This window comes from Typopeltis vanoorti, chromosome 4 (genome assembly GCF_054136105.1).
Source record: "Typopeltis vanoorti isolate ZY-2024b chromosome 4, IOZ_Tvanoo_1.0, whole genome shotgun sequence".
NCBI lineage: Eukaryota > Metazoa > Arthropoda > Arachnida > Uropygi > Thelyphonidae > Typopeltis > Typopeltis vanoorti.
In genome coordinates, this window is record NC_143552.1 from 27,469,274 (window position 1) to 27,495,178 (window position 25,905).

At 35.3% G+C, this 25,905-nt stretch overlaps 1 protein-coding gene across 2 annotated transcripts in view; it reads right to left on the reverse strand.

The window, feature by feature from the left end:
* Nucleotides 1-25,905, reverse strand: part of LOC150107179 (uncharacterized) — a 446,221-nt gene that overhangs the window by 368,432 nt on the left and 51,884 nt on the right. For both annotated transcript variants that reach the window (XM_090391714.1, XM_090391715.1), the window contains exon 3: nt 10,249-11,981. In XM_090391714.1, the coding sequence (XP_090247840.1) occupies nt 10,249-11,692 (1,444 nt within the window). In that variant the 5' untranslated portion in view covers nt 11,693-11,981. The remainder of the gene's footprint in view (nt 1-10,248; nt 11,982-25,905) is intronic.

Here is a 25,905-nt window from a genome sequence, read left to right on the forward strand (position 1 = left end):
GAAACAAAAGACCGCTGCATTGCTTACTGAAGGACTCAAGTAGTTTGGAAATTATCACTTCATCTGTAGAGCAGGTTCTTGTGTTGTGTAACCCTTAGCCTGCCTATTAAATGGAGAGGGGTGTCCGATAGGTTAACAACCTTTGGCAAGTGGATGAGAACAAAATTTTTTAAAAAATTATAAATATATAAATACATGAAAATAAAAAAATTTTGCTTAACAGCAACATTAGAATAATAGTATTCCAAGAATAATACTTGTATTTCTTTACCATTCCCCCCCCCCACTATTTGGAAAAAAAAATAGGGAATGTAACTCCACTACTTCAATCATATATTTTTCAGATTGTGTCTTTCAGTAGAAAGATGGAAATAAAGATGGAATTGCTATAATCACAAATCTACGCTGAATGAAAGCAAAAACAAACTGTTCCTCTGCAATAATAGTACAGCATAACTTTATTCAGGGCAGAAGGTAGCACAGTGTGTTGCTATGTGGATTCTGTAGCATGTAAATAATTGGATTAAGTACAGTAGATAGACCTCTTGCAATGAGTCCTCCAACCTCCACTGTGGTGTCATATAATAATAATAATAATAATAATAGATACAGCATATTAGGAGAGGGCACTGGCATTGTCCTTAGTAGCAGCTGCCATACATGTGTTGCTCAGATAAGTCATTATTTTTTAGTAGATAGTAGCAATATTGTTATATATAAAATTTGGTATTTTGTTTATTTTGGACTGCATTGTTAAGTAGCATTATTTACACTATTATTATGCGATATTCTTTCAAAGATGTTCTTTGTTATGCCACTTGTGAGCATGAGAAAAATGATGACTGAGACATCGATGTTGACTGACATCAACGTGCGGGATTTAGTGTGATGCAGCACATGTTTAATGTATTCGTTATCAAGAGTGAATGGTTTGTGATATGAGAGTGAGAATGGAGAAAATATTTTTCAGAAATGTTTCGTAAGCAAGTATAAGAAATGTGAGTCATATCAGGAGCAAAAGAATGAAGTGACTGATATTATGAATATAAGGCAGGATTGTCAAAGTTTTGTGGAGAATGTGGCAGAAGCAGCGAATGAGAGTGCATGAAATACAAATGAGAGTTTGAAGGAAGTGGTTGAAAATAATAAGGTAGATGATGAGATGTCAGCATGGAAAGAAATTGCATGCTTATATAGGACAAAACGAACGTGAGCTCGAGCAACTGGAGAAACAACTGGCATGTGGTACAGAAGGACAGAGAATGAAAGAAAGAGTGAAAGAAGATAGACAATACTAAGGTATTGTATAGGGATTTATATGGAGGTATACTTAATGAGAAAGTGACGAAAGAATGTTTTCCAGGTGAGAAGATAAAGGATGTTAATGAAACTTTTAAGTTTAAAGAAAAAATGGCTTTGTAAAAGATAGGTCATGCCTCTAATTTATTCACATTTGATAATAAGGCGACAGCAGAACTGGAAAAAGGAAATGGCTACACACTATGATAATGCTGGACTTTGCAAAGGCATTTGAAAGAATACCACTGGAAAAATATTTCATTAGCTGGAGCAAATGGGAATGGATATGAGACTGGTGACATGAATAGGGGTAGCTGATATAAGAGGGTGGTGTATGGTGGAGTGGAAATCAAAGCAGATCTGGTTGCCCCCCAGAGCACTATACTAGGATTGTTACTCTTTAATTTGCACATTAATGATATAGCAAAAGATTTGAAGGGGAATATTCAGTTGTTTGCCAATGACACAAAACTAGGGAGGGCAACAGTTGATAAAGGTGATGTAGATATTTTACAGTATGATTTAAATAAACTGGTAGTGTGGGCAAAGAACAATGGTTGTCAATTCAACTGGTTGTAAACTAATCCAACAAATGGTTGTAAAATGCAAGGCAATGAACTTGATGAAAGATTACATACTTCTATCATACTGATAGCACTAGTTTACAGGAAATTGATGAGGCTAGGGATATAGGGGTAATGGTGGATACAGATTTGAAATTCAAAGAACATATTGCAAGAGTTGGCAAAATAGCTGAGAGGATTACTTTGATGTTGAAGAACACATTAGCAAGTAAAGGAGGAGATTATTATCCCTCTTTATAGGGCTATGATTTGGCTACATGTTGACAACTGAGCACAAATTTGGTCACCTACAATTTTTGGATATTGGGCGGTAGTAGAGAGGATTCAGAGATGAGTGACTAAGCTGGTGACAGGTCTGTGGAATGTTCCATATGAGGATAGATTCAGGGTGTGTGGGTTGCAGGGATTAGTTGACAGACAGAGAAGACAGGATATGATAGAAACTCATAAATTACTGTAAAATTATTCTTATTCTTATTTTACTTATTTATTTTGTTTACTTATATTCATTTATTTTTATCACCTTTTAACTTGGTCTTAATTTATTTTATCTTAGTTTGACCTTACTTTATTTTATTCTTTCAATTCAAGCTAACTATGTTTAGGCTATTTCTACTTTAAACATCAGCTTCTCAAAGTTAATCCTTCTGTTACCTATTTCTGTCCCCCCCCCCCTGCTATTAGACAAACTTAGTGATATTAGTTAGTCTAATATGTGCAGTCTCCCACAAAGTCAAATTAGGAAATTTATTTTTTATTTTCAACTGCACCACCTAATTTGATTGGATATTGTAAGAAAGATGGGGTGGGAAAAACAGGAAATATTCACAAATCATATACTAATTCTCTAAAATGCAAGTCGTGACTGTTATGCCTGCAGGTTTGCAATTTTTATTTTTAAGATAGTGCATTGGCTAAGGAAAACAGACCAGGTAATTTCAAAACACAACATTTTTTTTTTTTTTTGTTTACTAAGACAATAATTACAAAGGACATAAATTACTGAGAAGTTAAACCACACAACCATTAAACACACATTAGAATGTAAAATTCATGCAATAAAGCTCAGAGTATATTTAGCACTAAGTTACTTTATAAGGAAATTTCCTGTGACATTGTTATACAAAATTTGTGCACTGTGATCACAACTAAAAAACTCATCCTTTAAAAGTAGTAACTTAAATCTTGTCTAGCTACATACACTCCTTATTAGCACTATTCCGTCTTACAATTAAACACATATTGAATATCCAAACACGTAAATAAACACACTATTCTACCACAACACTTTTGATTTAGAAACTGCCTGTTTACAAACACTTAAGCAACACACACAATTCCGATACACACTTTAACAAAATAATAAAAGCTGATGCTTACTCACATAAACAAGCGTGAACTGTCACAAAACTTTTACAACAAACCACCTCAGGATTTGGCCATTCCTTTCCTGGTAAGGTTCTTCTTTATGCTAGGACTTTCGCTGGTGGTAGGTTTATAGAACCTGCCAACATCGGAAGCTCTCAGATCGGACACTATCGACCCTCTACGGCAGAGCTTTCCAAACTGTGTGTCGCGACACATTAGTGTGTCGGCTGCGGTGTGAAGGTGTGTCACGTGAACATAAAGCGTTTAACAGAATAATTGCTGAAAATTTCCACAACGGAATCCATTTCGCAAAGTACCAGTATGACGTTTAGTTAGCACCGTTAAAGAAGATATTTGGTCAACCGCTTGGAACCCCCTCCCTGAGTCTATACCGACTTGCATTCAACCATCACCATCAGTTTCGTTTTCGTTGGGGTTTTCTATAGTTCATTCAAGTATGAGTGACAGTAAATGTAAACAGAAGCTAAATTGTGCAGAGCCGCACTAAGGAGTCCCAAAAATACTTTTACTTTAAATAGAATGTAATTGCAAGATGTTTTACATTCTAGAATTTAAATTTCACTTACAAAATTATATATACAAACTATTTTTTAATTATTTTTAACCTTTGAGAATATTTCATATCAATATATTTTGATAAATAATGGAGAATAAATGCAGCCGAATTCATCCCTGTGGTTTTATCATGTAGTAGTCGCTCAGTTTTATTATCGTTCGACCAATAAAAATAAAGCACCCCACTTATTCATACAAATGTTATTATTGATGTTTATTCTAACTGCAACGTGAATAAACGAAGAGCTGGTGCTTTTATTTTATGTTTACTGTTAATGCTTTACAGTTTTATTTATCAAATTGGTGTTGAATTACCCGTAAAATGGAAAAGTTTCTAATTAATAAAAGAAAAGCTGAAGGTGACGTTTGTGATGAACAAAATGTATCGACTATAGAGGAAACTACGCAAGAATCAACTGCTGAATGGTCTGCATTAACACGGAAGAAGTGTAAAGGAAAATTTTCCACGCCTCATTTATACAATAAAGATTATATGAAATTGGGGTTCACATTTTGTGGTAATGAAAAACCATCCTTGTCCCCAGTGTTTAGTTTGTGGGGTGATACTTGCAAATGAAAGTATGGTACCAAACAAATTAAAGCACCATTTTATCTCAAAACACAGTCATTTGTCAGAAAATCCAGTAGAATACTTTATTGAACTTTCAAAATCTATAAAGAAGCAGTCTACGTCGTTCACTGAGAGAACGAAAACATCAGAGAAAGCTCAAAAGGCAAGTTACTTGGTTGCTCAAATAATCGGCAAAAACAAGGGGCCACACACTATTGCCGAAACCACAAAAAAGGAATCTTGCTGTGCTACTGTGCGAACAATGTTTGGGCCCGAATTTGAGATAGAAGTTAATAAAATCCCTTTGGCAGATTACAGGATTGGAAGACGTATTCAAGACATGTCTGCTGACATCAAGCTGCAAATAAAAGATATTTTTCAAGACGATAGTATGATTTTTACATTGCAGTTAGATGAATCAAGAGATGTCAGTGGGTGGATGTAATTACTCATTTTTATACATTTCATTCATACTAACAGAATTATTGAGCAATTCTTGTGTTGTCTAGAACTTCCAATGAAAATAAGAGGCAAAAATATATTTAAAACAGTAGATTGCTTCATGAAGGAAAATAATTTGCTATTGTTAAATTGTGTAGGAATATGCAGATTGCACTCTTTCAATGGTTGGCTCAACAAAAGGTTTCACAGCTTTAGCAAAGAAAGAGAATGAAAATATTATAATCACTCATTGCTTTTTGCAAAGTACTAGTCACGCAAACCACTGGTAATGAATTAAAAAAGGTTATGGACAAAGTTGTTCAAATTGTCAATTACATTAAAAGTAGACCTCTTAAATCAAGATTATTTGATAAAATTTGTGAAGATATGGGGGCAAAATTTAAAAAACTTATACTACACTCAGAAGTTCATTGGCTGTCAAGAGGTCGAGTGCTTTGTCGTGTATATGAATTCAGGGAAATGATAATAATAAATTTAGTTTAATCCTTTATCCAAGCGTGAGCAAACAAAGTTTGCGCCTGAAAGTATCTTCAGGACTGGGTTAAGGTGGTACAACACCAGGGAAACTCGTTGCAAAGGTGGAGCAAGCTACCAACACTCCTATCTCAGTATCTCCTATAATGCAAAACACATCTCCTTGCGGATATGTCTAATGTTATGCATTAAGGGAAGGGCGACTACCAAGACTAGTTTAGACCTTTATTGAGGTCTCTTCAGTGGGAGCCAGGCCCAAGTAGAGATATCAGGTAGAAGCATTAGCAGGTCATCTCTACCTATAGGAATTGCCAATTGGTGTGCCACCCTTTTTTAATAATTTACTCTGGATTTATTATACTCTAACCAAGTGAAAAATAAACTTTCAACATGAGGGAAATGATGCTTAAACTTTTTGAGGAAAATCAATAAAATGAATTCTGCGATCTAATTCAAAACAAATTATGGTGCACAAAACTGGCATATCTTGCTGACATATTTGAACACTTGAATAAAATAAACACCAGTATGCAAGGAAAAGGAGAAAATATCTTAACAGCAGTGGATAAAATTTGTGTTATGAGAGACAAGATAGAAATTTGGAAAAGGAAAGTGAAAGAAGGAAATTTTGAAATGTTTTCCAAAACTGAAGACTGTGAACTAAAATGTGATATTAGCTCGCTAATTGTTGAACATTTAACAATGCTCGGAGAGAAAATTCATCACTATTTCCCAAATATTGAAATACAAGACTATGATTGGATCAGAAATTCATTTTTTTCAACTGCAACGATTAACTTGTCACTTATTGAAGAAGAAGAATTAGCTGAAATAAAAAATGATTGAAGTCTGTTAATGATGTATGAAGAGGGTGATTTAGACAACTTTTGGATTCGTGCTTCAAAAATATATCCAAACATAGGTAAAAAAGCATTAAAAATTCTTTTGCAGTTTTCCACTCGTACATGTGTGAAGTATCCTTTTCAATGATGGCAAACTTGAAGACATTGAAATGTGGAAGCTTAAGAATGCTTGATGACGAAATGCAAGTGTCTTTATCTACTATTCCACCAAATATTGAAACACAGTGTTCATCCCATGAAGCTCATATATCTCATTAAAATTCTATTATATATTTCTTTCTTTTCTTTCTATTTCTTATAAAAATGACATTAATCTTGGAAATAAATATAAATATATTATATATTTTTATTTTGTATATTTTATTATATATAAAAATACAGTATGATCAAAAAAACTCAAGCGAGGTATGAAATCTGTTTTTCCTATATTAAATACATTGAAAAATTAAGAAGAGAGAATCGTTTCAGCTCACTTGATATGTTTTTTTAATTCGATCATACTGTATTATATATATTTTTAATAAAAATGAAAGGTTTTCATTAGAAAGGTTGTGTCATAAAACAAGTTTAACCTCTAGTTTGCTAATAGACTGTGTCGTGCCCTCAAGACAAGAGTATAGTCTAACTATATCACGCAACCTTTAAAGGAGTTATATGATATTTGATCTTATCAAATATCAAAAGGAGTTGCTTGTAATAGTAATGATGGGATCAGTTTAAAAGGATTAAGTGATTAATCACTTACTATAAATAGTGAATTTTTATTAACAAGGTATCGGATGAACAGGAAGAGATTTTTAAATAAACCTTCTAAAAGTTATACAAAATATAATTGTAAAAGCAAATACTTAAACTACATCTGATCTGGCCACGTGACCCATGAGAGGCACATCAGATTGAATAACTGTGCTGCGAAATTATGTTTATCTAAAAAGTGTGTCTCACCAACATGAAAAGTTTGGAAAGCACTGCTCTACGACCTGGAGAACAGCCAGTTAAAGGAATACAGCTGGATACTAGGAAAAGACCGACATCGGGAACACAGCCGACAATTGTAGGAAACTTGCCGAAGATCACAGGAACATGGCCTGGTGACTACAGAGGAAGGCCTTGACGACGACCAGAGAAAATGTGAGCCAAAACAGGAGCCAAAAAAAAAAGGCGGCAAAAAGGAGAGCGAGCTAAAAGCAACAAGCTCCTTATATATCATACTTATTCCTTTGTTCTCATGGTCTACTTTTCCAGGATGAGCCTATAGCATTATGATGTCAATGCTACCCGTTTTGTTAACAACATTTAGCCTCAAGACCTTTGGCAGATATTTGTCATTGCTAATCTGGCTAATCCCTACTAAGCTTTACAATTAAGTCGACCTATATGCGCTTTTACAGCAATTCTTATAGCATTATATTCAGCATGTAATATTTTAGCAGCACATTTTAAATATTAATAGATACTGAGAAAAATAAAATTGTGGAAAATCGGTTACGAAAATTAAACATAGCAAATTATTAATTTTTTTCTTGTAACAGATTTTACATTACTAAAGGGATTCTATAAGATTGACAGAAGAAATTTTTTAATGCATGGGGAGTAGAGGGAAAAACAAGGTTGTCAAAGAGTACAGTTAGTAAGAGTGTGCAGACTTGATTCTTTACTTGCAGAGTGGTGAATGAATGGAATGGATTGCCAGAGGTAGTTGTGAGTGCCCCAACAATGAATAGGTTTAAGGAAAAATGTGTAACAGGCATTGTGTTAATGAATAGAGTGGATCTCCCATGATGAGTCTTTTGACTCTGTGGAGTACCCATATATGAGATGTGGTTATTAAAAAACGAGACAAGGTGCACTGTGAATGTGTACTCGTAGCAGTTGGATGTGCTTGAGCCGCGAATGACCTTGAAGGTTCTAGAAGCAGTTGAGATAAGCATTGTTCGCTGTCACTCGTAGTTAGTCTGTAGGCAGTTATAAAAGAAACACGTGTGAAGTCGCTTTGCCAGAATAATGTCTAACGTTAAACTCGAGCAGTGCATTAATCTCAAATTCTTTGTGAAATTGAAGAAATCGCCAACCGAGTGTTTGAAACAGTTGCAGAAGGTGTATGGTGATAACGTAATGTCATATGCACAAATGTCTGAATAGCACAAACACTTTGCTGAAGGTCGAGAAAACGATGAAGATGACAAACGACTGGATGTCCTATCACAGTAGGAACTGAACAAAACGTTGCGAAAATTAATGAAGTTGTTCACAACGATCGCCGATTAAGTATTCGGATGATAGTGGACATGGTGCACATTGATAAGAAGATTGTACAACAAATTTTGCATGAGCAATTGAACATGAACAAAGTCTGTGCCAAAATGGTTCCCAAAAACTTGTGTCAGGAGCAGAAACATGTCCTGAAACAAATTTACACTGACATCATGGAACGGCTGACAGCGGAGCTGGACTTGCACGAGAAGATCATCACATGTGATAAGACATGGATTTTCCAGTATGATCCAGAAACAAAAAGACAATCGATGCACTGGAAAACTCCCACGTCACCGAGAATGAAAAAAGCAAGAATGAGCAAGTCAAAACTGAAAGGCAATGCTGATCTTTTTTTTTTATATCAATGGCATGGTAATGGTTGAATGGATACCAGAGGGTTAGACAGTTAACCAACATTATTATTTTGAGGTTCTGGCCAAGCTGAGAGAACGAGTGAGGAAGAAGAGACCTGATCTATGGAAGAACAATGCTTGAATTCTGCATCAGGACAACGCTTCAGCCCATAGTGCACTGTCTGTAAAGCAGTACATGGCTAATAAGAAGATCTCAGTGTTGGAACATCCATTTTACTCATTGGACTTAGCTCCATGTGACTTTTACCTTTTTCCAAACTTGAAATCCGCATTGAAGGGCACCCATTTTCAGTCAGTGAATGAGGTAAAGGAGAAAACAGCAACACTACTGAAGAAGATATCACCTGATGACTTCCAGCACTGCTCCCAACAATAGAAAATTCTTATGCAATGGTGTACAGATAGAAGAGGGAGTATGTTGAAGGGGGATAACAATTAAATTCTACAATTGTAATAATAAACCACATTTTTTTTTGCAAACAGTCTCGTTATTTAATAGCCACACCTCGTAAATAATAATAATATGCATTATAAAGAATTGTTTTTCAATTATAGATTAATGTAACGTGCTTTATTTTTATATTTAAGCATCACTTTTTTTTTCCTTTTTTTTTTTAATCTAACATAGCACAGAATATGGTCTTGATACCAAGTGGCAAGTTTTACTACTGATAAAAATTTATGTAATTAAGTACCAAAAAATTATGTATTCAACATTTTAATGTCAAAGACAGAAATGAACTGGACAATTAATGAAATTCAACTGTTTTAAAAACAGTTATTTTTATAACAAAGGGTGTGAACACAGTGAATTACGGTTTTGATGGTATCTGACCTTTGGATAGGATGATGATGATGAGACTTAAAATCAATGTATCTTCTTGTATACATTTTCTTTCTGGAGACCAAAATAAAAAAATAAAAAAAATAAAAAATCTTCCCTGGCTGTAGGGATGATATCATTAAGTAAAAGGCTCAGTGGAAAGAAAAACAAAAAAAAAATTTTTTTTTGTATTTCTATTAGACTATTAGGCTAGGAGGTAGAAATTAAGTTGCTGAAAGGATCATATTGTGCAAGTTGCAAAGAATTTTCTCTATAGAAGTGAGAAAAGAGAAGACAAGAAATAATTCCTGGAAGTAGCGACTAAACAAGAGTTTAGTCACAAGAGATATTTCTCACAGAGTGTGGATGGAAAGTGAAACGTGAGAAAGTAAGAAATGCACTGCCAATTAATGAATTTTAGTTTAAGGATTGGTATGATAGGCTCAGAGACACTGACAGTTAAAATTCCATTATGCAACTAACATATATACAATTGATTATGATATAAATCAAGTAAATATGTCTACTGCTATTCAAGAGTCAGCTTTACATGTAAGCTAATGTTACAAAAAAAAAAAAAAAAAAGAATGACACTTACCACTGGTGAAAGGGATGCTTGATTCACTGGTAAAATCAACTGCTGCATTCAAAGCACTTTCAAGATTTGACTTGTACAGATTGGGGATTCTCTGATGCATCTTATCTTTTATCTTCTTTTCACAGATGTCCTTATCAACTGAAGTTTTTAACTGTTTGTATATTTTAGATGAATTTTCTGAAATAGCTTTAACAGAGGCATTAGTTCTATCAATATTAATTGTATCTGAGCACTGTTCTTCCTCACATGCTGAATGCGGTACCACAGAACTGGGTGAATAATTTTTTAAACTGTGTTCACTTTTCTCGGTATTATCATCATCCACATTATTTCTTTTCTCACTCAGCTCAGAATGAAAGGCTAATTCATTCCAGTGATGATCATCTGAATTTTTTAGCACTTCAGTACTATCATTTAAAACATTTTCCTTGTTGATGTCAGTATCATTTTCATTAAATTCATTAAAAAATGCCATCTTAGTTTTTTCATGAAGTGTCTTTTCACTTAATTCAGTTTTAGTTTCACCTGGTAAGGAATGGTTTAATTCATTTTCTCTCTCTGAACGACTAGTATTCATATTTACAGAAGCTGAATTAATTGAATGAATATCTTTCTTCGTATAACTTGAAAAATAGTGAGTAATTGTTTTATCTTGTTCAAGACCACTTACATTATATCCACAACTCCCACTGCTACGTAAAGGACAGTTCTCTTCATCAGTATCATAATTAGAATGCCTATACTCACATGAGTGTTTATTTTTAATCCTCCTAGAAACGTTTTTGTAATTTTCTAAAGATTTATTATCTGAAAGACACACTCTCAGTATAAGTGGCGTATCATCAGAACCTTCTGAATTTGAATCATTTTCATTACAATGAAAATAATTAACTGGTTTTAATTTTTCTGTAGTGCTCTGACCAACTAATTCAAAGCCTTTTGTATTATCTACCTGCAAAGTTTTTGAAAATTCTGAGGGATCCAAAGTTATCTTGTGATTATTATCCCAAGAAGTTGTAATCTCACTGGATATATTTAACATTCTATTTTCTGAAACTTCATATTTATTAGTTCTATCATCAAGAGATTTTTTTAACTGGCATCCATTAGAATTTTCAACACTTTTAATTGACTGAGAACTTACAGAAGAGTTATTTAAACTAGTCTCTTTATCTGCTTTTGATTCACCTATACAATCATTTTGTATATGACTTATAAAACAAGAAGATGTGGTAAATGGCTTTAAGCATTTTATACAAAACAAAAACATGCAATTTTCTGCACATCTATTCAAATGCTGTGTAAACTGTTGTTTATTACTTGTCTGAAAGCTACACTGATCAACTCCACAGTGATAAGTGATATCCTTACATTTATATTGACTACTGAATCTTTCACCATGTCTTGATTCATTACTTTCTGCACCTTTTTTTGCAGTTAACATTCTTCATCCAGATTTAAATACATACAAAATTTGTCATATTTACATTACAAATCAAGTAGGATTGCAACTTTCACACTTGAATTAAAATCACGTAAGTGGATGCATTAACATTACATTAACAGCTGATAATGGTATGGCATTTTCTGTAACATGCTTGCAATATATCTCAGGAACATGACTTTTGCAGTATATGAACAGCAATTTAAGGAATGTGTGTGATTTTAAATGATAAATTTTAAATGATGCCCCAAGGTTTCTTGACCATACCATCTAACAAGGTCCAGATGATCTAAAAATAATTAAACGAAACATTAATAAAGAGCAACAAAATCCACAAAAATATATAAACAATCAGCTAATATATATGAAACAGATTATGCATTAACATTACATGCATTAAGTTAATGTAATGTTAATGCAAGACATGCATTAACATTTGTCTTCTTAATTCTCTTTAGAATTCAAATTTTAAAATATTCAACTTTTTTTTTTTTTTTTTGTTGTTGTTTTACTTGTTTCGGAAATCACAAATGCATTTTTAAAATGATCAAAAACCATTCATATAACAACAAAAAAATTGAACTATATGGCTATATATATATTTATTTTTTTTTATGTTGAGCCCATACACTAGAGGTTGGTAGATCAACATATAGTAATAATTTTAGTTTAATCCTTTATCTAATCGTAAGCAAACAAAGTTTGCACCTGAAGTATTTTCAGGACTGAGGCAACTCATGGTAAAGGTGGACTAAGCTCTCATCACTTGTCTTAGCATCTCCCATAATGCAGAGAACATCTCCTTGCGGACATGTATAATGCTACGCATTAAGGGAAGGGCCACTACCCAGACCGGTATCGACCTTTATTGAGGTCTCGTCAGTGGGAGCCAGACCCAGAGGTGGTGATACCAAGGTGGAAGTAATGGAGAAGTCATATTTATCTATACGAGTTGCCAATAGGTGTCTCACCTTATTCTTAAATTACTCTGGATTAGAGAAAGTTGTTGGAAGTTTTTTCACTTTTTTCCTTCCCATAATGCATAGCATTATACAAGTCCACAAGGAGGTGTGCTTTGCATTATGGAATACTAAGGCAAGTGATGTGAAGTCTTAGCTTCCTTATACGAGTTGTCCCAGTCCTGAAAATACTTCATGAAATACTGACCTGAAATTACTTCCACCGTAGTATCACCACCTCTGGGTCTGGCTCCCACTGACGAGACCTCGATAAAGGTTGAAACCGGTCTGGGTACTGGCCCTTCCCTTAATGCATAGCATTGTACATGTCTGCATAGCATTGTACATGTCTGTGCTTTGCAATATGGGAGATACTAAGACAAGTGATGAGAGCCTAGTCCACCTTTACCACGAGTTTTCCTCAGTCCTGAAGATACTTCAGGAGCAAACTTTGTTTGCTTACACTTGGATAAAGGATTAAACTAAATTTATTATAGTCTAACCAAGTGGGGAAAAAAAAATTTCCAACTTATTTCTCTAATCCAGAGTAATTTAATAAGGTGAGACACCTTTTGGCAACTCGTATAGGTAAATATGACTTCACCATTACTTCCACCTTAGTATCATCACCTATGGGTCTGTCTCCCACTGACGAGACCTCAATAAAGGTCGAAACCGGTAAATTTTACCGGTTTCGACCATTAAGGGAAGGGCCACTACCGGTCTAGGAAGTGGCCCTTCCCTTAATGCACAGCATTATACATCTCCACAAGGAGATGTGCTTTGCATTATGGGAGACATTAACACAAGTGATGAGAGCTTATCCACCTTTACCATCAGTTGCCTCAGTCCTGAAGATACTTCAGGTGCAAACTTTGTTTGCTTACACTTGGATAAAGGATTAAACTAAATTTATTATAGTCTAATCAAGTGGGAAAAAAAAAAATTCCAACAACATATAGTACTTAGTATCATATATGGGTTGGGAAAGAAGTCACTTGTTCACATTTGATTTGAATGACTGCATGTTGTATTCCTTAGAGAACACGACAAGAGGAAGACTGTTCAATAGTACAGCAGTTGCAGGGATGAAGGAAGAGAAGAAACTTGTTCTGAGGGTTTCAAAGTGCACTGTAAGGGTCTTGAGCAGCAGCTGCATGTGTTCCAACAAGCTTAGTACTAAGTGAAGGAATGATTGATATTCATTTTATAAATTATGGATTTTACAACCATGTTATAAATAACTTTATTATCTCGATATTTTGATCTTCATATCAAGATCATCATCTGGAGCATACACAATTATACTATACAAGCTGTGTTACATTACAAACTGTAAGATAGAGAAACAAAGATTTGATCACATGTTATTCTACTGGCATGACCTCTACTGAAAAAAAAAAAAAGAAAAAAACCATCAAGCTAGAGTTTAAATAAACATTCTATCTTAGAGATAGTTTTCTTTCAGTAACAGTGATGTCCTATTTTTAGTATTAAAATTGTTATTTTTGATTTTAAAAAAAAATTATTTATAAATTATAACATGAATAAACATTCTTTCTCACAGATTTCTTCCTTAACAGTGATGTCCTATTTTTAGTATTACAATTGTTATTTTTGATTTAGGATCCTAGATTTTCTACAATCCTGTTTATAGTTGTTCTTAGAGAGGAAGGATTCGTGGGACAAATATATGCCTTCCATATGTTTGGAATTTTTAGACCATCATTATTGTTCAGATTGGGGTGGTTGATAACAATCTCACAGGCGTCCTAAATTTGCATTCATACCATGTTTTGGTGTGATGTAGACAACTAGCTTTTCCAGTCAATTCTATGTAGGGTGTTCAGGGCATGATCAGAAAGGCCAGCTTCACCATAATTATTATATTTAATGTGTCATTTATGTTCTTTTTGTCTGATGGGAATTGTGCATCCTGTTTCTCCTATATATGGTATATTACAGGTGCAATAAATGCAGTATACTGCAGGGTGGGGCCAGTGGAGGGAGTGGGTCTTTGGATGAGTTGAATAAGCTTTTTAATTTTGCAGGAGGTTTAAAGGTGGCTTTGAGGTTATATTTTTGTAGTATTAGTATTCTGTTTATTATATCTGATGTCCCTTCAATGTAAGGAATGGTTATAGTTTTATTGTAGTCTGGTTTGTCTTCTATTGAGGTCTTGTAGAGAATTTTATTAATAGTGTTTTGGCTGAACCCATTTTTTTGGAAAGTATTGCTGATCACTTTAAATTTGTCTTTCAGTGCCTGTTCACTGGACCAGATCTTCAGAGCCCTGTGTTTTGGAGTGTTAATAACACCTAGTTTTTGTGTTGGGTGGTGGAGTTTATGTGTATATATTGGCCAGTATGTGTTGGTTTCCGGTAAACAGTGAAGGAAAGATTGCCAGAAGGAAGATGTGTGACAAGAACACACTTCTGTTTCTGTATCTAGAAACGGAAGTGTGTTCTGTTTTTCAATCTCAATAGTGAACTGTATGCGTTTGTGTTGTTTGTTTAGGTGGCTAAGGAATGTGTCTAGTGTCTGGCATCCATGAGACCAGATCGTGAAAACATCGTCTATGTATCTAAGCCAGACTTTGGGTTTTAAACGGGAGGAATCTAAAGCAAGGTGCTCAGAATGTTACATATGAAAAATTAGCAATGAGGGGGGAATGGCGAGCCCATGGCTGTGCCTTCTTTTTGTAGGTAGAAAGCGTTTTGCCATGCAAAATAACCAGAACATAATACATGTGCAAAGAGCACCATGATATCTGGAGGGAATTTGTTCTGTAAAATGAGGTTCGTGTCATTGATTGGGACATTCGTAAAGAGGGCAGAGACGTCAAAACTGACTAATAAATCATCTTTTTCTAATGTGATGTCTTTGATATGATGTTTATGAAGTGTTGTGTGTTTTTGATATAGGAGGGGGAATGACCTACCAGCTCCTTGAGTGTTGCCATTAATTTTTTGGCTAAGTGATAAGTCGGGCTATCTATCCCTTCAACAATAGACCTTAGCAGTGTGTTTTCTTTGTGAATTTTTGGTAAACCATAAATTCTTGAGGAACGGGCGTAGTGCAGAATTAGTTTTTTGACCGTATCTTCGGGCCATGTGGTAATTGACTTAAGTAGATTCTCTGTCTTCTTTTTAATTCTATTGGTTGCGTTGTAGTTAACTAATTAGTAAGTGTTATTGTCAGAGACGAGCAGATTCATTTTTTCCACATAAGTGGTTTGATTTAAAATAACTGTGGCACTTCCTTTGTCTGCTTTGGTGATTAAGATGTTCGGATTTGAGTTTAGTGATTTTATCGCTGTTATTTCATGTTTAGTTAGGTTGTTTGTTATTGTTTTGTTATGATTTAAAATGCTGGCTGTTTCTAAACGTATTTTATCTGCTATGTTATTTGGGATGAATCTTAGGCCTTTTTTAATATTACAGATAAATTCAAGTTTGTTTATCGATTTGGGAATAGATAATCACCAAAGCAGATAAAGGAAATGCCACCGTTATTTTAAACCGAACTTAGATACGTCGACAATGTTTTCATGATCTGGTTCCATGGCCGGCAGACACTAGACACATTCCTTAGACACCTAAACAAACAACACTAACGCATACAGTTCACTATTGAGATTGAAAAACAGAACACACTTCCGTTTCTAGATATACTTGTCACACGTCTTCCTTCTAGAATCTTTCCTTCACTGTTTACCGGAAACCAACACATACTGGCCAATATATACACATAAACTCCACCACCCAACACAAAAACTAGGTGTCATCAATACTTTAAAAAACAGGGCTATGAAGATTTGCTCCAGTGAACAGGCACTGAAAGACAAATTTAAAGTGATCAGCAATACTTTCCAAAAAAATGGGTTCAGCCAAAACACTATTAATAAAATTCTCTACAAGACCTCAATAAAAGACAAACCAGACTACAATAAAACTATAACCATTCCTTACATTGAAGGGACATCAGATAAAATAAACAGAATACTATAAAAATATAACCTCAAAGCCACCTTTAAACCTCCTGCAAAATTAAAAAGCTTATTCAACTCATCCAAAGACCCACTCCCTCCACTGCCCCACCCTGCAATATACTGCATTTATTGCACCTGTAACATACCATATATAGGAGAAACAGGATGCATAATTCCCATCAGACAAAAAGAACATAAACGACACATTAAATATAATAATTATGGTGAAGCTGGCCTTTCTGATCATGCCCTGAACACCCTACATAGAATTGACTGGAAAAGCTAGTTGTCTATATCACACCAAAACATGGTATGAATGCAAATTTAGGGATGCCTGTGAGATCATTATCAACCACCCCAATCTGAACAATAATGATGGTCTAAAAATTCCAAACATATGGAAGGCATATATTTGTCCCACGAATCCTTCCTCTCTAAGAACAACTATAAACAGAACTGTAGAAAATCCAGGATCCTAAATCAAAAATAACAATTCTAATACCAAAAATAGGATATTTTTGGTATTAGAATTGTTAAGGAAGAAATCTGTAAGAAAGAATGTTTATTCGTGTTGTAATTTATAAATAATTTTTTTTAAATCAAAAATAACAATTGTAATACTAAAAATAGGACATCACTGTTACTGAAAGAAAACTATAAGAAAGAATGTTTATTTAAACTCTAGCTTGATGTAATTTTTTTTTTTTTTTTTTTTACTAGAAGTCATGCCAGTAGAATAACATGTGATCAAATCTTTGTTTCTCTAGCTTACAGTCTGTAATGTAATGCAGCTTGTATAGTATAATTGTGCATGCTCCAGATGATGATCTTGATATGAAGATCGAAAGATAATAAAGTTATTTATAACACGGTTGTAGAACCCATAATTTATAAAATGAATGCTGATCACCGTGTAACACTAAAAGAAAGAATTATTGATGTTATTTCAGTTGAACATTTTCCATGGAAATATTTGTAGAAAACACATAGCACAAAGACCGACCATATGTGAGAAAGTGGCGGCGGGGGGGGGGGGGGGGGTAAGAGATGGATCATTAATGAGTTTAATTGCTCTCCTCTGTATTGAGTCGGACTTTTTTGGGGCCCACTCCATATGTGAGAGCAGTATTCGATGGTTGGGCAGATTTGTGATTTGTATAAAGTTAACAGCTGTTCGGGGGTGAAGTAATGTCTTGAGCGAAAGAGAAATCCTAGTTTTTTAGAAACTGAGGATGCAATGGTTGTTATCTGTTTATGCCAGAAGAGGTTTAATGTCAGGGTAATTCCAAGAAGGGAAATCTCAGATTGTCTGGAAATTTGGGTGTTGTCAAAAATAATACTGGAAGAAAATAGTTCTTTATGAGAAATGACACAATACTGGATTTTATTAGCATTGAAATTGACTAAGTTATCTGAACCCCATCGGAGAATGGCTTCGCTTCGAGGTCTGAATTGAGGGCAGTGATGGTTGCTGTTCGGTAGGTTGAGGTGAGTTGTGTGGAGTAAGGTTTATCAAAAGAAAGGGATGAGTGCAATGTGCTGTAGTCTGCAAAACTGTGTATTGGGCTGGAGGTAAGCTGAAGTAGGTCATTCATATATAGTAGGAAGAGGGTTGGGAAGAGGACAGAACCTTGTGGAACCCCAGCATTAGTTGAATGGTGAGAGAATAAGGAACCACCACCACCACACATAGTGTGCATCCAGACAGAAAGCTGGCAATCCAACTACAGAGATCTTGAGATAGACCAAACGATGGCATCTTGCTTAGTAAGCCCTTGTGCCACACTCGGTCAAACGCCTTGGCGATATCAAGTGCAACCGCTTGAGATTTGACGAACTTCTCCATGGCATTTGACGGAGATGGGTGACATATGTGAGCAGATCTCCTGTTGAGATCTGGACACTTCAGGACAATTGGAGGAAAGCCATCAGGGCCAGGAGACTTTTTTTTATGTCTAATTTGGACAGAATTTTACTGATCTCTTTCTGGCAAAAGAGATAGTAGGATGATTTCATTGTATTTTGGGCATCTGGAATGGTTGGGAGACATTTGCCACTGTCAATTATGCATGCATTGGATGCAACGTGTGAGGCCAGGAGATTGGCCTTTTCTGTAGGTGATGATGCAATGGAGCCATCAGGGTATGATAAAGGTGGAAATAGTGTTGGGCAGAAGTTATGAACGATTGCTTTGGCGAGAGACCAAAAGGCTCTGCTGCCGTTTGGACAGGCTACTAATTTCCTGCGTTTTGCTCTTTCGAACTCTGTTTTGGAAGCATTGATTGCTTATTTTGCATTTATTTTGGGGCTTAGGTATAAGCTCTAAAGGAGGATGCAGTTCTTGAGCCAGTAATGGTATGTTTGGTTTTTCATTTGTACAGCCTTGGTGCATCTTTTTAAAAGCAGGGTTTAGTTAGGGAATGGCAGGTTAGAGTGCTGTGGGGAATGTATGATTCCATGCCAGTGAGGATTACTTTGGTTATGAGTTTGGTGCATGTGTTTGGGTTGGAAGGATAGAAGCAGTCTAATCATGAGAATGAGGCATAGAAGTTGCAGAGGCTATCCCACTTGGCACTGTTATAATGCCAAACTACTCTTGTATGGGAGTCACTGTGTAAGTGTTGTTGCATGGGGGGGGGGGGGGGGATCAGCACTAGATTGTGGTCAGAATTGCCTAGCGGGCCCTCTACATTCACTATGTATTTGGAAGGGTCATTAGTCAGGAAAAGATCTAGGGTATTTAGAGAGTGGTTCGAGTTATCAGGTATTCTGGTTGGCATCTGAATTAGTTGTGCAAAGTCATTACAAGTGGTGAATGTTTCAGCATCTCTGCCTGCAAGATATGTACAGCTGGAGGAGTAAAGGCAGTTGGTGTTGTGGACATTAAAATATCCTAGGAGGATGATTTTGCTGTTGGGGAAAGTGGGAATGGAGGAAGTCAATTTTTAAGAAGAGGAAATTAAAGAGCTCAGAGTGGTTAGTTGCATTAGGGGAGCAATAGAGAAGCATATGAATTTGACTGAGTTGGGTAGGGACATTTTCATCCAAAGAAGGTCAAAGTTGGGCGATTTTAGGTTGTGTGCCCTCTGGCAAGGTATGTCGAAGTGGATGTATGCACAGACCAGTGCTAGAGTGAGGTGAGATTTGAGTTTCTGCCAGAAAAAGTAGATGGGGGTTTGGTAGACTGAGGTAGTGGACACTATTAAGGTTAGAGTTTAGGCCACAGATGTTGGTGAAGTGGATTTGTAGGGTTTTGTGCAGTGGCGTCAGGTACATAAGCACTGCGACACTGCAGCATCCCCAAGGAAAAAATGAAAATTTTGTTTGTGTTTATAAATAATAACAATGCTTACAACATTATATAAATGCAATACAACATGTTAAAGGTTACAGCTTCTGTTTTGACATCGATTGAATAGTTAACAATTCGAATTGTTCGATTAACGCTTTACATTACGAAACAAATGCATTGCGATCTAACGCCGACATTCGTTTGCACTTGTCATTGCATGTTACATCATTCCCACACTGCAGCATATCTTTAGTATGCTTATGCGCATTATTTCTGTGATATATGAAACATTTATTCTTGGTGTGTGGTGAACTATTTTTTGTCAATCTTAGTTTATTTTGTTAAAATAATATAATTATTTATTTATTATAGATACATGGCTGAATTATGACCTAACAGTTAGAACAACAATGATCATGTAATTCACTTAAATATCTCTGTTAGATGAAACTCTTAAAGCATTCAAACAGCATCAAGTTCCACTCATAGATCATGATCTATGAGTGGAAAAATTTTAATCACTCCACATAAAATCCAAACTACATTTTTAGATGTAAATTTGCCTTCTGCAATAATATATTGGTGCAAGAACAGCAAAGGCCATACTGTGCCAAAGCAAAAGGTTACAGCAATCCATAAACAATCAAAGAAAAATTGTAAACAATATGCATGTACAAAAACCAAGCTAAGCAATGCAGCATATGCATATAAATAAAATTACAGCAGTACATAAATAATCAAATCGAAATCAGTAAACAATATGCATGCACGAAAATTAAGTTTAGCAATGCAGTATCTACATATAAGCAAAATTGTAGCAAGGTTATACCAATACACAAGGTCAAAAGCTAAGCAGTACATAAAGTCAAAAATAAACTAGTAAATAATATGTACAAAAATTAAGTTAAGCTATGTAGTATCTACATATAAACAAAATTACAGTCAAATGTATTTGTACAAATTAATTACTTGTATAAAGTTAAAACCATTAAGCAATCTGTCTTGTGTTTCATAACATCTGCCTGAGTGTATATGGCTTGGCTAGATAGGTAAAAATTTCATTCCTTTCTTGTGTCAAGTGCTGGCATGCCACCTAAATATGACAAATAGTCAAATGTATTGCATTTTTCACATGAGAGGTTCATCAGCCCTCAGTTAATAAGAATGTATAAGATGACTGTGACCTTTACGAAGCCTAGCAAGAACTCCCCCTCTTCTCTTTCTACATTGACTAGAATGACAATAATACTTGATGTCAGATAATTTGTTTGTCAATGTTTCCTGCCATGATGACTTCCACTGAGCAATTAGCTTTGATCTTCGAGCTGTCTGTAATCTGTATATGGTGTAAAATCTCGTGAGAAATTATTTTTTTAAGAGAATTTTCACTAAGGATTTTCCAATTTTTTTGTCTAAAATTATAAGAAAAAAAATGTGCTTAGTAAGATGTAGAAATATAAAAGAATAAATTACTGTTAGAGTGCACTTTAGACTTGTTTGTAAAAGCTTAATAGGAATTAAGCCAGATTAGTTCAGAATACCACCAAAATCGTAACGTCAAACGACAAGCGATGACATCAATTCTTTCATTACTTCTGGCTAATTCGGGAATACTCTTACTTAAGAACAAAGGAAGGAAAATGGAATAAAATGCAATGCAGCACATGGTTCTGGGCTTTTTTGGTCCTTGGTCTCTTGCTTGGCTCTTCACCTACGAGGTCTACGCGGGTTCCTTCCCTAGTTCCAGGATGATCACTCTTCCCACCGCTGATGCCAGATGTTTCTCTGCCGGTAGCTATGGCAGAACCCCAGTGCATCCGACAAAGGAAAACTCTCAAGGTTGTTAGCAAGTAAGCCATTATTTTGTTTGTAGTATGCTATATGATTGTAACTCGAAATCGTAAAGGATTGAGAGCGGTTACTTGTTAACTGGCGGTTATATTGAATTTTGAATAAGGGAAGAACTTGTATTGTTAAGTATGTCTAATTCATAAGTTGCTTGTAATAATGTCTGAATTAGTATCAATTAAGTATTGGATGTGATGGAAGAAAGTTAATGCAATCCCTCCTGGAATATTATGACTACTTGTAAGCCAAGTCGTGTCATAGAAGACCTTTATATCAAGGCAGAACAGGTTTTTCTGATAGTGAAAGCACTATAGTTTCTGTTGCTCGGATAGCAAGTAACATTGTGTGTTAAGGTGCTTTTGATTATGTTATTTGATTAAGTGATTAAGTTACTTTCTGATAGTGAAAGCACTATAGTTTCTTTGCCCAGATAGCAAGTAATTTTGTGTGTTAAAGTGTCCTTGATTAAGTTAACCTTTGATCAAATATGCTCTGTATCATATCCTTTAGTTTGATAATAAACATGTTTTGTTTTATAATTACCTGGTTCTCATTCCCTAGCCAATGCACTATCCCGAAAATATCAAGGAGCCTGCGGGAATAGAGAAAACATTACGAGCACGATTTGCATATAAAGATATTGTATAGAAGTATTAACTTATTTTTTGTTATCTTCTCGCCCTGACCTTCAAACTTAAAAGGGTCAATTTAGTGGTGCAGTTGTTAAGATCAAATAAATTTCTTAATTGATATTGTGCGATTGCTCAGGGACTGTTACGTTAGACAGACTTATTATACAATGTCTACCTAACAGCAGAAAAAAAAAGGGGGGGCAAGAAAAAATTTAAGTAAGGAAGTAAATAAACAAAAAGTAAAAGAAAATAAAAATATTACAATGCTGCAGCATTAGGATAAAATCCACATAAAAAAATTCAAGTAAAGTGGATTGGGATAGTTTTGGCTTAAGGAACAGGTAAAGTTCAGCAAGGCGCATTTTTTTGCAATATGAAATTGAATTTATATGAATTGTGATACTACTGATTGTAAGCTAACTAGCACTGCCATAAGATTGGATGCCAAGGAGTTTTTTAGGACTTTAAATCCTCACCTTGTTATTCCATTATACTCTGGGGATGATGATGAAAATCATTCCTATTTTGGTTTTGTAGAGGAATTAAGAAAAATTGGGAGGTGGACAGACTTCCAATTACTGATTCTCCTAAGAAACAAACTGGTTGGTAAAGCAAAGATCTTTTTAAATGCTTCCCCTATTCTTAGAGACACGTTAGAGTATTCAAAGTTTAAAGATACTTTGATATCCCAATATTCCAAAGTGAGGAACGTAACCCCTAATCTTTGAAAGTTACAGAAATGTGGGCAAGGAAACAAAGAAAGTGTTACAGACATCTATAATAGATTGCTAACTCTTGCAGGTAGTCTGAGTGTTTCTGAGGAGGATAAGCAGCATTTAGATTGGGCAGTTTTTCATCAATTTCGATTGGGATTAAGGGAAGAACTAAAAGAAACAGCATATAAAAAAAAAAAAAAATAACGAACTTGGAAGAGTGTTACCTTGCAGTCAGAAACAGAGAGGAGAGGCTTGGTGATATACATCCCGCCTCTATCCCCAAACAAGTACACTCTATTAAACAAGTAGGTGATTCTACTCGTAACCCAAAAACAGTACTTGATACACTGAAAGAAAAATCCCCAACAGAAGTGGAAGAAAAAGACATAGACCTAGAGAATAAAACTCATATTAAGGCTGTGGATGAAGAAAAATTAACCACCAAACCTAAGTTAACTGATTTCTTTGACATGGAGTCAGTAAGATTATTAATTAAGCATGAGATAGAAAGGTTACATCAACATGTAATGGAGTGACTAGATGCCATTATCAAAGAATTAGACGAGCTCAAAATGATGGTCCCGAAACTTAATACATGTCAGGAAAGGGGGGATAGTGAAGAGAAAGGCAGAAGAAAGCCACCTAAATGTTACAACTGTAACAAAGTTGGGCATTTGGCCAATAACTGCTTTATGAAGAGAAAATCACTCCCCCCCCCCCAGAGGAATGAGATATGAATCAATTATCATGCTTACTAAGAAATGTTCTCAAAATGACCAGAGAAAACGAAAAGATTACATCAGAAAGAGACCTGATAGTTCTTTGACAGTCATTCAAGGCTTGGTAAAAGGGACACCTTGTAATATCCTACTGGATACTGGGTCCCACATCTCAGCTATAACCGGGTCGTTCTTCAAGAGAGAAAGTACCCATATCACAAATGACGTGATAGAGCTGATAAAGCCAATCAAGCTAACAGGCATCTCAAAAACTGATGTATGTACTCAGAGAAAGATAAAAGTAGGCATTAAGCTACCTGAGTTTGATTTGAACGTTTCCCAAAAATTGTTAATTCTTCCAAAATCCTCTCGTCGAGCGTTAAAATTATTTTGGGATCGAATTTCCTGCAGAAGTGCAACTTCTCCTGTGATTTCCATAAAAGGAAACTTTCCATAATGGGAGTTGAATGTGCACAAAATGGCAGCAGTAATCCTAGGTCTCAGGCAGAAAGGTTGACAAAGGAACCAAGCCAATAAATAAAGGCAGGGATATTATGAATCGACAAAGAAAGAAAGATAAAGACAAGTGCTGACTTGATTCAAATGACTCTTCCAGTATTCCCGTAGTGAGTGGAAGTCTCGAAAAGGGAATAGTTACTGAATCATATGCCATTTCCAGTGTTGCACTGGCTGATCCTGTTAAAAGGGAAGACAGTGACATAGGCAAGCTAAGCAGTGCTGAAACTATAGGAAGAGTCATATATAAACCTCATCGCCAAACCTGGGGTAAGCCCCGTATTATAGAGGCTCAGAAGGGAGATCCTGAGTTGAGGAATATATATGAAAAGATTAAGAGAGGTGATCAAATTCCCAAGAAACAAGTATTCCTCAAAACACTTCACCTAGATGAAGACAGACTTCTCTTGTTAAGAGAGTCTTGGGAAAATTTGCTGAAAGGGTTCTTGTTCCGAGAGTCGTGATTCCATGGATAATTTACAAGTTCCATGATTCAAATGGACATAAGGGATTTGAGCAAACGTGGCATCAGATTAGTGAAAGTTACACATGGAAAGGAATGAAAAATGATGTCGCTAATTATGTGGCAACTTGTCGTATGAGTCAACCAAAGTACGAAATTTGAAAGTGTAAGAGACTGGGTCAAGGTCATCTCCAGAAAACGAGGGACGCAATATAAAAATAAATAAATAAACCTTTGAATTTATTTTTTTTTTTAGAGGAAAGGGTGGCCTCTGTAAAATCTTGCGAGAAATTATTTTTCTAAGAGAATTTTCGCTAAGGATTTTCCAATTTTTTTGTCTAAAATGATAAAAAAAAAAAATGTGCTTAGTAAGATGTAGAAATATAAAAGAATAAATTACTGTTAGAGTGCACTTTAGACTTGTTTGTAAAAGCTTAATATGAGTTAAGCCGGATTAGCGTAGAATACCACCAAAATCGTAATGTCAAGCGACCAGTGATGACGTCAATTCTTTCATTACTTCTGGCTAATCCGGGAATACTCCTACTTAAGAACAAAGGAAGGAAAATGGAATAAAAGGCAATGCAGCACGTGGTTCTGGGCTTTTTGGTCCTTGGTCTCTTGCTTGGCTCTTCACCTACGAGGTCTACAGGGGATCCTTCCCTAGTTCCAGGATGATCACTCTTCCCACTGCCAATGCCAGATGTTTCTCTGCCAGCAGCTTGCTCTGAGCTCCCGGTAGCTACTGCAGAACCTCAGTGCGTCCAATGAAGGAAAACTCTTGAGGATTGACCAGACGGAAGTCTCTATATGTGATACGGAATAAATAGGAGTTTCCTCTCGAGTTTGTTAGCAAGTAAGCCATTATTTTGTTTGTATAATGTTATATGATTGTAACTCGAAATCGTAAAGGACCGAGAGAGGTTACTTGTTAACTGGCAGTTATATTGAATTTTGAATAAAGGCAGAACTTGTATTGTTAAGTATGTCTAATTCATAAGTTGCTTAATGATACTAATTCATAATGTCTGAATTAGTATCAATTAAGTATTGGATGTGTTGGAAGAAAGTTAATGT